Genomic DNA, 12,196 nt, shown 5'->3' with positions numbered 1-12,196 from the left:
ACCAACACCCAGCCAATTTTCTTGGTGACAATTAAAATCACCACATATGAGCAACAGAGAGTTGGGATGAGTATTTTGAAGTTGGTCCATATTGTCTGAGAAAGATATGTAGGAAGCATAGAGGGTGGTGGGGTGCTGGGGAGCAGATTTTTGTTGGGGTGGGGCTTAGCAATTTTCCCAGGCCACTCCAACATAGTCTTCTGGCTCTGTAGTATTATAAAAGCACAAATTAAGAAAAACTTAGAAGGTACCATGTGGAAATGTGTGTGAATCAAATCCTGTTATTCCTATTGGTTTCTATTATTTGATATTCCCATTGGTATTACATCTGCATTGCATTTCAATGGATTATACAGGCTGACAGAACTTCACTCAGTGATCGAGTGATGTTTTACAGCACTTCAATTTTGGGATTTACTTTTCCTTTATTTAAAAAACTGGAAGGGTTGACCGCAAATTGCTATTTCACAACCTATGTCACACTTTCCTTAATCTATAACTACTGTAGATTATTTTGTGTCCAGGCCATATATTTAATTTGATGGAATGAACATTGTGACAATGCTGTTTTGGTGGGCATATGACTCGAGGTGTCACTAGCTTCCAAAAAGATTCCCAAAAGGCCCGTGCCCCCTCGAACCACAGTGACACATTTGGAAAATAGGCTCATCAGTACATTTCTTGCTTTACATGAAGGATAATGCAGGTGTTCAGATTAAAGGACTTTTTTGTATTTCCAATGAGATATATTTCAATATTTGTGAATTACAATGACGAATAAACTGAAAATAGTAAAAAATAATAATGATAAAAAAGTATCTGTTTACAAACTTTACTTGATTCTGTAAAGGCACAAATTTACATTTTATATCGACTTTGAGCATTTCAAATATGTTGAACACAATGTTGCATGTTTTACTTATTAATTAACCCTCACCACCCACGGTTTTAAAGAAGTTATATTTGTAAACAGTCGACCTTTATTTATTTTTGGGAGCATCAGTGTGTATCTTTTCAAAGTGATCAATGATGGCATCTTCTGACCCATGCCATTCCCACCTGTAATTTGTGGTTGTTCATGACTCTGACTCCAAAGTCTGATATCATAGCCAATGGGTTAAAATAGATTTTGGGCACATGTCCCATGGACCAGTAGCCAACAACACCTCTGCACATGATGAGGGTACCTGTAGGAAATGTACAATTTATTTCTTGCCGTTTGTCATTCTTGTGCAGAGTGATTGCAGATTATCAAAGAAAATATTGCACTTCTGAAGAAGATAGTGCTTTTCCTATTGAACAATTTATTTTGCACGAATTCAAAAATTTTGAGGTGAGTGTAAATATATATATATATATATATATATATATATATATATATATATATATATATATATATATATATATATATGTTCAAGGTATGTCCAGTATAAAGCATTGACATGAACATCACAAAGCCAAAGGTCTTTACATTTATAGGGAGTTTATCCTCTCAAGATTTTTTTTTTTTTCAAAGTCCCAAGTTATGATTCACATTTAATATGTCACAATCATTCATCATGAAGAAGGAAGCTGCACACTCAGATTGAACAAGTATCAGTTATGATTAACCTTGCCTTCCTTTTTATGACAGTCACCAGAGGCATTATGTTTTCGGGTTGTTCGTACTAACGTAGTATGTATGTCTGTGCTAATTTTCTCTGTAATACCTGTAAAATTATGATGTCATCGGTCATGTTGTGTGGCAGCCATGTTGGAAAAAAGGAAAAACTTTGGACCTCTATTTCCGGAAACCACTCCATGGAATAAAATGAAACTTGGCACATGTCAAGTACTCCCCATGGGAAATAAGTGTGTTTTTTTATGCCTCCACTGATGAAGTCGCCGGAAGCATTATTTTCAGGATGTCCATCTGTCCGTACATACGTGCTAATTTTCTGTTTTCTCTGCAACTGCTTATCCGATTAACACAAAATTTGCACCATCGATGCAACTACTCATGTAGAATGTTTCATTGATAATTATGACATCATACATCATGTGGTGTGACAGCCATGTTAGAAAAAGGAAAAACTTTGGACCTCTATCTCCAGACCCGCTACATGGAAAAAATTGAAACTTGGCACAATCATGTCAAGTATTCCCTGTGGGAAATAAGTGATTTTTTTTGATGATGTCATAGGTGGCTTCATTTTGACGTCATAATTTCATACGTTGAACGCTTTATCCGAATAGTATGAAAATTTTTGAGAGTCATCTTGGGCGACATTGTATGGGGAGGGGGGGGGGGAATTGATGACGTCGTCAGTCACGTGATTCAGTAGCCATATTTTTTAACATAAATATCTTCAAAAATCTTCTTCTCCGAAACACCTGAACAGATAAAGGCGAAACTTTACAGATATGATTGCCTATCCATGAGGAACAAAAGGTTCTCCACCTATGATGTCATAGATCACATCGTATGGCAACCATGATTTTTTTTTTGAAGAATAAACTTTTAACAATCTTCTCTCCAGAATGGCATGACCGATCAAGGGGAAACCTCACACAAATGTTCCCCCAAGCCTTGGGGATACCAGTTTGTTCATGAATAATTGATAGGTCACATGGTCTTGCAGCCAGATTGGATTGAACAAAAATCTTTAAAAAATTATTTCTCTTGAACTGCTTCATTGATTGATGTGAAACTTCATAATTGTGATCACGTGTTGATGGGGAAGATATGTTTTTTTTACTTCAACCTGATCAGACACAGGTCTGGCAGCCAGAATTATTTACTATTTTTAATCTGGGTTCATGGATTTAAATATAACTTGGTACAAGTATGTATAATGATGAAATAATATGGGTGAAGGCATATCTGTTGACATTATGATGTCAAAGAGTGACGTTCTAGTTGTGAATGCCTTCATAATTACACCTAGTACACACTAGACCTAGTACAATTACACCTAGTACACACCTAGTACACACTAGAAGATGCCAAAGTAATCAATACCAGTGTGCTGCTCAAAACATCTTTTTCTAGTCCATCTCCGCATTTCCACTGTTCTGCACAGACTTTCACCTTATCCCAACTCTTGTCATTGAATTTTGAAATATTGGAAGATGCCTTGTCCGAACATGAACGGATAATACACTCCATATTTCAGGATAAATCAAGAAATTGTTGTGAAACTAACGGGTGCTGCCATCTTGAATTTTGGTCGTTTTCTCCATAATTACTCTGAATATGGGTCCCACTCACATGAGCCAGAAACCAGAAGTACCCTCCCTTTCCGGTGGAAAATATGAATCATCAGAAAAAGACATAATTACAGGCTTGCACTATACCAACATGGCATCAACAAATTGCATGAAAACATTTATAAGCACATAACAAGTAAAATGTTCATGCATAAAGGAATAGCAGTAAAGACTTTCCAACGACTCCTTTGTTCCACTTTGTCACAATGTAAACACTGACAGTCATGTTCGGAATGCCAAAAAGTACCTAGAGCCAGAAAATTGTTCAGTTCTCGAGTGGCTGCCACGTGATGAAACTAGAGAGGGGAGTGTAACGTTGCCTACTGACTTCCTGCTCATCACGACGGTGACATACGGCAGCTGAATGATTGGTTGGTCTAGAAAAAATTGGGCTATAGAATATAGATAGATCGCAGCATTTGACTTTGTTCCGCTCGGTCAATCAGTAAGATCTGTCGCATGACTGTCAGCACAATACCTGGTTGTGACCGGAAACTTCGCCTGTAACGGTAACACGGCTTTGGACCTGAGAGCCGGCAAGAAGTTTCCAAGACTATTGGCGATCATGGTCACTTAGCGACTCACCGTTCCGTCTGGAGTTATCCACCAACTGCGATCTGACGAAGGGGGAAATGTAACAATGTAAATGACACTGAAATTGTCTCTGGTGAATATTGGAAAGAAATGATTTCTATTTCTTTTTAAGGACTATTAATATCATTTTCATAAGCTGTTAACAAATATTAACCCTATTTTGCTATATCTATTGAACATACATACAGTACTATATATTTTCTCTTGTGCAACTCGATGATCAACAAACAATTTTCAACCAAATTATTTGACAAATGCGATTTGTTTCTTCACAGCACTTAAATGACTCTTTTGCAGATTGAACAACCAATAATCCTCCAAACCATGAATGATAAGTTTAATTTTGAACAAGCTTTGCATGATCTGGTTTGTATTCAGACAAATGCTGATCACAACAATGAAAACCCAAAAGGTAACACATTATTCCAAATTAAGTTGTATCTAAAGTACAGTACACAATGTCATTGAATTCCAAAAATTATCAAATGCCGAATGTCTTGGATTTTACACAAAAATATAGCAGGTTAATACCCGGGGTGTCAAAAATGTTTGACAAACGAGATACTTATAGGGGTCTAAGTTAAAGAATTTTTTTAATGTTTTGGTTTATGAATGTATACAGATTGTATAAAAATATATTCCCACCAGTTGTACACATTTATATGTTGAAAATGCTTCTTCCTTTTTTTAGTGCAGACGCTTATGGAGGAGCTACAACACAGAATGGATCAGGACATAACAACGATAACAGTATAAGAATGGGGGAGGGGGTAGCAGACATAGTCCACCGACCTGTCTGCAATGTGAAAGTGATGGGACCACAAACTCAGCTTCATTTTGATTGAAGGCCAGATGGCAATTGAAGGCCTTGGCGCTAGCCAAGATGGGAAAGCATTACACCATCATGCTGCTGGTGAAGGCCTTAAACGTACATAAAAGTTCAAGCATGTCAAGGAAAGACTGCACGGCGGAGGATGGCCAATGCTTCATCATTGGAGATTTCAATAATCTTAAAGGCCTTGGTTTCCACAGCGACAAGCTGAGAAAGATGTAAGCCAGCTTAGAAGGGAAAGTAGTACTCCATCAAGCTGCAGATAAAGGCCTTGTAGGTGGATAGGAATTCTGGTGTGCCAAGGAAGGACTTTGAACGTATGACAGAGGATGCCCAGCCTTGGAGCCCAGCTTCAATGTGTGGTTTTCCCAAGAAAATGTATGGTTGATTGTGAGGCCCAAAAGTTTGTGTGACTGAACTTCTTCAAGATAATTAAGAAAGTAGATGGGAGGGTCTGTCAGATGGTCCTCTCAGAGAGACAGAGTTAGAGTGTGATATTTGTCAGATTTAAAGACCTTTTTTCAAGTGTTTGATCAGCTCGTTATTCTATCAAGGTCGACAGAGAGGAAAGAGGCTGCTACATGCCAATATGACTGATAAGGGATGTTATTGCAGACTGTGGAATCTTCAGCAAAGAGATAAAAAAATAATTTTCCAGAGAGATAAAGAGACCATTGATGAAGATTAGGAATAGGACTAGGCTCAAAAAAAACTGCCTTTGGGCACTTGAGCCTTCACTGGGAGAGGGGATGAGAGTATCCCATTGAGAGCCACATGTTGGTCGAGAGATTCGAGGAAGTCAGTAAACCATGAATGGAGGTAGCCTTGGAAGCCAAAGGCAGAGAGTTTGAAGAGTGAGCTGGGGTGCCAGACTGTATTGAATGCACGGGATATATCTAGACGAGAGAGACTTCCCTGATCTCATGTCTGAGATTGAGGACCTCCATCCATTATTGCGACTGGCACGTTATTGCAACTACGCTTTTTGCAGCCTCATTGGCTATTGACTTGTCCAGCTGTGCCAACGTCACTGGCACATGGCAACAGATCACCCAATAGAACAGACAAGTCCAACTCATGAAAAAAGTTGAGTCAGTTTGTCAATGAACCACGTGATGTGATTGATGCTCTTTATTGTTGTTGATGATGTCTCCTAAGTCCCAAGTGATGCAGTGTTTCCAAAGTATGTTTGGGGGCATTGCCCTGGTGATCCTCAAAGTTGTGCAGCTTTGCTATATGGGAAGACTTTGTGTGTGATACATACAAAAGCCCATTCGTAAAAGATGGCGAGAAATGAAGTCGTGGGTCTGCTGATTCAGAATTTGTGATTGCAAGGCCAGAGCAAAAGTGCTCTCAAAACTTTCGAGAAGAACTGACACAGTAAATTAAAGACAGCTCTTTTGAATTTTTGGTAAAATAATGACAGTGACAGTTATGTGAAAGTCTAATCAAAGAAGCAGCTTTTCTTTGGGTTTGGACAAGAATGCAGTTGTTTCAAAGTAAAAGAGGAATCTGTGATCTTGCACTGTAAGATAAAGAGGCTGACACGTATTGCTGGCATATTATATGTAGTCTAGAAGCCAAAATCTGTAGCTAGCCTAGAAAATAGGTTCGCTGCTGATTTCATGTTAGAATGGTGCAACTGGTGTTTTTGAAGAGTCTAGGCATGACTAAGTCTAGTTCCACTTGTTGCCAAGTCTGCATCTGAATATTATGGCCGCCATGACAGTAATCAAAATGGCCGCCATCAGATTTAGTCTTTTTCTTACTGCAAATTGTACTAGCCAGAAATTTGTCATGATTGTGAAATACTATGTAATCTGACACGAGGAACACTATTTTGTGCTTTATTTTTGTACTGGATCACAACTTTTCACATAATTGACAACTTAAAGACGAAATTGAAAATGCACATTCGAGCAACAAATGTGAAAAAGAAAATGTTTAGCACTATTGATGGAGATGGGTTTACAGTCAGTCAAAGGTTATTTCAACAGCTGTCAGATTCTTTCTAACACAAAATTACGTTGCTTTGCAGAAGAGAAAAGTGTTGTGAGAACACCCAAGTACAATTTTCAGAGCTATTGATCGGCTTGTACACTGAACGGGTTCCTACAAAGGGCTTTGCATCCACATGCTTTCGTGCAAGGCAGTCCATTCCGTGTACATTTGCACCGTCGAGTTGAGCATGACCCACGGCATTTGCATGTCGTCAGTTCTACACAGTAAGCAGTAATAGACTGTGCAGTCATGAGTCGCGGCTGAAATGTCTCGTTGCCATCTTTGACGACCTGTTCCCACCCACAGTTCTCAGGTGCAGGTAGATGTGGTTCAGATTTCAAGGCTCTTCTCTTGAAGAGCAAGGCCAAGGCCCAGGTGTTTGGGGGTCAGTTTTTTGCCTCCTGAAGCCACATGAATAATGTCTTGGCAGATGCTCAGAACTTTGTTCTTGGTATCTGTCTTATCCGCTTCTTCATTGTCCATCTTGTCAGTGCTGTCACCACCTCAAAGAAGCTTTACAAGCATGTACAGGGTTTCAGGTACAATTCGCTCTGCATTTTCTGTGTTCAGTCCACCGATAATGCTATGCCCTGGAGAGTGTTTTACGTCACTGTAAATCTTTATGCCCACTCTGAAGATCCAGCTAAGGATTTCGTTCTCATGATGAGGCAGACTGCACTGGGCCAATTCATCTTCTTCAGAACTTTCACCTTCTTCAGATAAATCATTCACGGCGGTTCTCATGGCAAACTTTGTCACAGTTGAGGACACAACTATGAGGGGTTTTGTGACATCCAATGGCTGCACGAATGTCACCTTGTCACTACCAAAGTGAACCTCCACTTTCTGCTTGAAATTGTAGCTTTTGTAGGCTACAGCCTCAATTCCAAAATCATTCAATAACAGCATGCTGTAGTGTTCCCAGATGTTTTTCAGGGTAAACACATGTCCCTTCTGCAGCTCTTTCTCAAGCTGGTTCATCACATTTCTGAAACAGATGCTTTCAGGAGACTGGTTTTTCTCTCCACTCTCCTTTTTATACTTTCTGTGAAAAGAAACATAACACTTGAGATGATATTTACCTTCAGCTGCCATCAAGTCTGAAACACCTGCAAACCTGTGACGCATGGTGGGGTCAAATTGGGCCAAACTAAGCATCCTGGATGATGTGTGATCAAATTCAACATTTGTCAGGACACCAGCTTTTCCAGGAATGTCAGTCTGGCAGAAAGCGCATTTTGACCAATCCATAGCGCTGTGCGCGGATCTTAGTGACTTTGGGACATGGTATTTCTCTGAGGAACCTGATGTTGTGGGTATCTCTTCTGCGTAAGTCACAGATTGTGGCTGAATCCTTGACTTCAGTCTGTCTATTTTTTGTGCGTGAGTAAAGTCACTATAGCAGAATTTGTGCCATTGAATCTTTTCGACGTGCTCCGGTACAGAATATTTTCTGATTCTTGAGAATGAGTCAACATATTTAGCGTCATTATATTTCTCTCTTTCTTTGCAACATTCAGCTACAGTTTTCACACCAACGATTGTAGTCTTTCGAAGTCGCGTTGACTTGCTAGTTTTTGAACTGTCCTGGCAAATATAGCATTTATTCCAGTCTACATGCTCTTCTTCTTCTCGATCCCTTGAACCCCCTGTGAGAAATCTTGCGGCTTTCATTTTTCAGTTAGTCCTGGGTAACAGAAAAACACACAGTTATGTAGTTTAGGTTCATTTTATAGCAAAGTTGTAAAATTCATTGATTGTGGTTTGTATAATCAGACATTCTAATTCGAGCCTGAACATTTCTTTAAAAATAATATAGTGAAAAACAAGTCATATTATTTTTAGAAAATGGATGGAGCAATGTTTTTTTCTATACTCCCATCAGCTCAGGCATGCTCAAAAACATGGAAATCGACCCTAATTTTGTAATTTCATGTCAATTTGCGGCTGAAATATGACGAAAAGTGTATTTAATGGTGACCATTTTGTAAACTGTCATGGCGGCCATACTATCCATATCCAGAGTTGGCAACAAGTTGATTCACGTTTCTGTGTGTCTGGACAGTCAATTTACACCTGTTGCACTATTCTAACACGGAATCAGCAGGGTCGTACACTATTCTGCATTGGGCCTCCTGACTAATGAGACATTTGTGAATCGCAGGAGAATCCAATTGCCAACATTATTGGAAGGTCATCTGACACTGATGTAATAATCGTATTGCTGTATCAAATGGATACCATTGCATCAAACATTTTGATAGATCTGGGATCCAGCACAAGTAATACTCAGAGGTATATCCATATTTTTGTCCAATCCTCTGGGTAAGCTATGTTCTGCCCATCAGCCATACATGCTTTTTCAGAGTGTGATTACACTGCATCTTTTGCACAAAAAGGAAAAAATATATATCCCCTAGAACTGATGTGGCTGGAAGGATGGCCGAGAAAAGAGGTACACACACACTTGCCTCAAAGCTGTCTCGCCTGGGTTTGAATTTCGGTCCAGCTCTAAAAATGTCATCCCCATGTTTCACAGGATGGGTGATTCATCAATATGTGTACCATCCATTGGATGGACATTAAAATGGACGTGCCAGCATTATTTGGTGGATGTTAGAAATCCCATGGAGTCCTTCACTAAGAGTAGATGAGTTATCGCCAGCACCATTCCCAAATTCCAAATTTTGTGTTGGAGTGGCGACCTGTCCAGGATTGTAACCCGAGCCAAAGAAACTGCTTCAGCAGTACCAATGCTCTGTATAGAGCATGGTTCGTGATCTGATCTGGTGTAGAATTGATGAAGAAAAACGAAGCCAACCAGCATGGATGCCTTCGCAAAGCTTGTTATGTATCACCAGATACTATCTCCACCATCGAAGCATTTGTTTGTACCCTCTCTGAAAAACAATAGTTATCCAATGTAAATGATGCTCGGCTTGTATTGTACCATCAAACCACTTCACCTAGAATGAAGAAGCATCCCCTTGACAAGATTAAACAAAGCAACCCAGGCTTACTTCCACCTTGCAGGTCGGTTCTTGTTGAGAATATCAAGTGCACAAACTATGTGGATTTGATTTGGAAAAATGCTCACAATTGCGTTCTAGCTATGTACAACCCTACAGAATATGGCTGGAAGCGTCACAAAGGTCATTACCACATTTAATGATTGGAAGGGGATTTGATCCCTCACGGCATTTGTGAACACATTGGTGATGATCTCATGGTCATTGATGAAGCAAAGGAACGAACATACAACCCTGCTCTTCATCTGACGATTCAGAGTGGGACTGATTATTTGAATATTATGTCATTGAACAATCAATATAAATTTATATAAACTGATAGTATTGGTTAAATGAGGAGCCTGGTGTTGGCGCAGTGGTTCGGGCAGCGGCTTGGGATCCAAAAGGTCCTGAGTTCAAGCCCCGTTGGGCCACTGAATTAATACACCAGGGGGTTGACTCAGCCTGTCATCCTTCCGAGGTCGGCGAAATGAGTACCAGTATACTGGGCCGGTGTATACCCTGGTTAAAATAGGTGTACCATATCCCTGGGTCGTAAGAGGCGACCAGGGTTGCGTCAGGAAGGGCATCCGGCGTAAAACATGTGCCAAATCACTATGCGGATCATACAGATGATCCGCTGTGGCGACCCTTAACGGGAGCAGCCGAAAGAAGAAGAAGAAGAAGTATTGGTTAAATGAGATATATTGACAATCACAATAAATACAGTAGATGTAATCAGCATTTTTAACAACTTTGGTTACTATAACTACTGTGTATGAAAACATTTAAACATTAAAATCATTACTTATTCAATATTATACTCTATTCTTCATCAAAAATGTCTATAATGTATGAAAAGTGGGGAAAATGCTGATTTTGAAAGATTTCGTCTCTCTTTAGTGTGTTCTGGCATTCACCCAAAACGTGAGGTCGACATGAACTTTGAACCCATGCTGTGGGTCTCTGGCAAGGATGGTGCCCATAAAAAAAAATTCTTTTTATAAACTACATTGATAGTCCTATCAGAAAATGTCATCAAACCTCATGGCCTCAGACACAAGATTTGAACCCCCACTTCCCCTTCCCCTCACTCTTGCTCTATTGCCTTTGAATTTTATTAAATGGATATGCTCTGTATTTTATTTTTCAATCCATTAAATCGGTAATTTGGAATCAACCAACTGCTTTAATGTCAAATTGGCCAGGCATGCTGACAGCTATGTTTATTTTTGAAGACCAGCTTGGAAGTTAATATGAAATTTATCTTTTCACTTTGTCTGTTCTTTGTACCAGACAGGAGATCCTGCAGTGCAACTCCACTGGAAATTGATGATATTGACATTTCTAAGCCGTTACATACCACCTGCACAAACAAACCGAAATGCCAAGTTCTCTGCGAAGAATTGAACAAACACCGACATGCACAAATTGATACATATGAAGGTTGTGAAGATTTACAGCAGTTGCACAATGCTACGACAATTTCATCGTGTAATGTTAATCCAACAAAAGATTATGCATCAAAAAGAAGGAGCAGCTCAGTTTCTGCAAGCTTTGGTGAAGTACAAAGTGAAAGCATATTCGTTCATGAAAATTTATCACAAATTCTCCAAAATCAATTTCTGCAAGCTGATACAAATGTCTATAAACACCCTCTCAATAACTTTGAGCAGTTGTAAGGCCAAACATTTATTTTGCAAACCTGTCTTGCAGAAAATTTACCTGTAAATCTCAGCAATTATTCCACTGAACATGATGCAAACAATGGAGTTAAAGGTATGAATTCACATGATACATATGCTTACGATCAAAAGAAGCTGCATAATCATTGTGTGAAAATATCCCCCTTCCACCATTCCCCAGATCCTAGACTGCACAATGTATTATCATCTTCCACAATTATTAAAGCTTAGACTAAACAAGAAGTATTTATTTTTAATAACAGAATACACAAGGTCAGTTGTGAATGCATACAAAAAAATTTACACCACCATTTTAAATACAAAAATCTTTGTGTGTATTATGTAATTTTAAACACCTTTGAATGAACTATAAAGATTACAGTAGATCCAGGTGTTGGCAGAAATACTCAAACTGGTGTTGTTGAACTTGAAAGTAGTTTTTTTGTATACATGATCAAGGCTCATGGAAGAGCTAGAACATTGAATGGATCAGGACTTAAGAGAATAAAAGGCACAGTAGAAAAAGGGGAGAAACATCAACAGCAGGGCTGAAGACCAAAATATAGGTAGACTTGGACAAATGATAGTTGTGGGGAGGAATGAGGGATCGTGGAAGACTCAACATTTTAAATTGTCTATTTCAAATCCCTGATGCCATATGTTTGTTCATTGTCTATTAATATGCATGTGATTAATTTTAAAGTACACTTATCGCCTCATTTCTTCGTCTTCAATATGATTTATACTGTACATAAGCCATTTTCTGTATGTATACTCTCTGCCTTGGAAAAATGTTAAAATTTCAAACAAAATTTTGAAAAAATTAA

The 12,196-nt window shown here is 39.0% G+C and overlaps 1 protein-coding gene across 7 annotated transcripts in view; it reads left to right on the top strand.

The window, feature by feature from the left end:
- SHOC1 (shortage in chiasmata 1) overlaps positions 1-12,196 on the top strand; it is an 86,237-nt gene that overhangs the window by 36,412 nt on the left and 37,629 nt on the right. For 6 of the 7 annotated variants that reach the window (XM_085882485.1, XM_085882490.1, XM_085882483.1 and 3 more), the window contains exons 6-9: positions 1,237-1,333; positions 4,141-4,255; positions 10,981-11,244; positions 11,401-11,463. In XM_085882485.1, coding sequence (XP_085738611.1) covers positions 1,237-1,333; positions 4,141-4,255; positions 10,981-11,244; positions 11,401-11,463 — 539 coding nt within the window. The remainder of the gene's footprint in view (positions 1-1,236; positions 1,334-4,140; positions 4,256-10,980; positions 11,245-11,400; positions 11,464-12,196) is intronic. The other variant, XM_085882484.1, reaches the window with a different exon arrangement.

The sequence above is a fragment of the Eptatretus burgeri genome, chromosome 5, assembly GCF_056783735.1.
Source record: "Eptatretus burgeri isolate ZD-2024b chromosome 5, Ebu_testis_v1, whole genome shotgun sequence".
In the NCBI taxonomy this organism is placed as follows: domain Eukaryota; kingdom Metazoa; phylum Chordata; class Myxini; order Myxiniformes; family Myxinidae; genus Eptatretus; species Eptatretus burgeri.
Note: the sequence above shows the minus strand (reverse complement) of the source record. Positions and strands in the feature narration are given on the sequence as shown.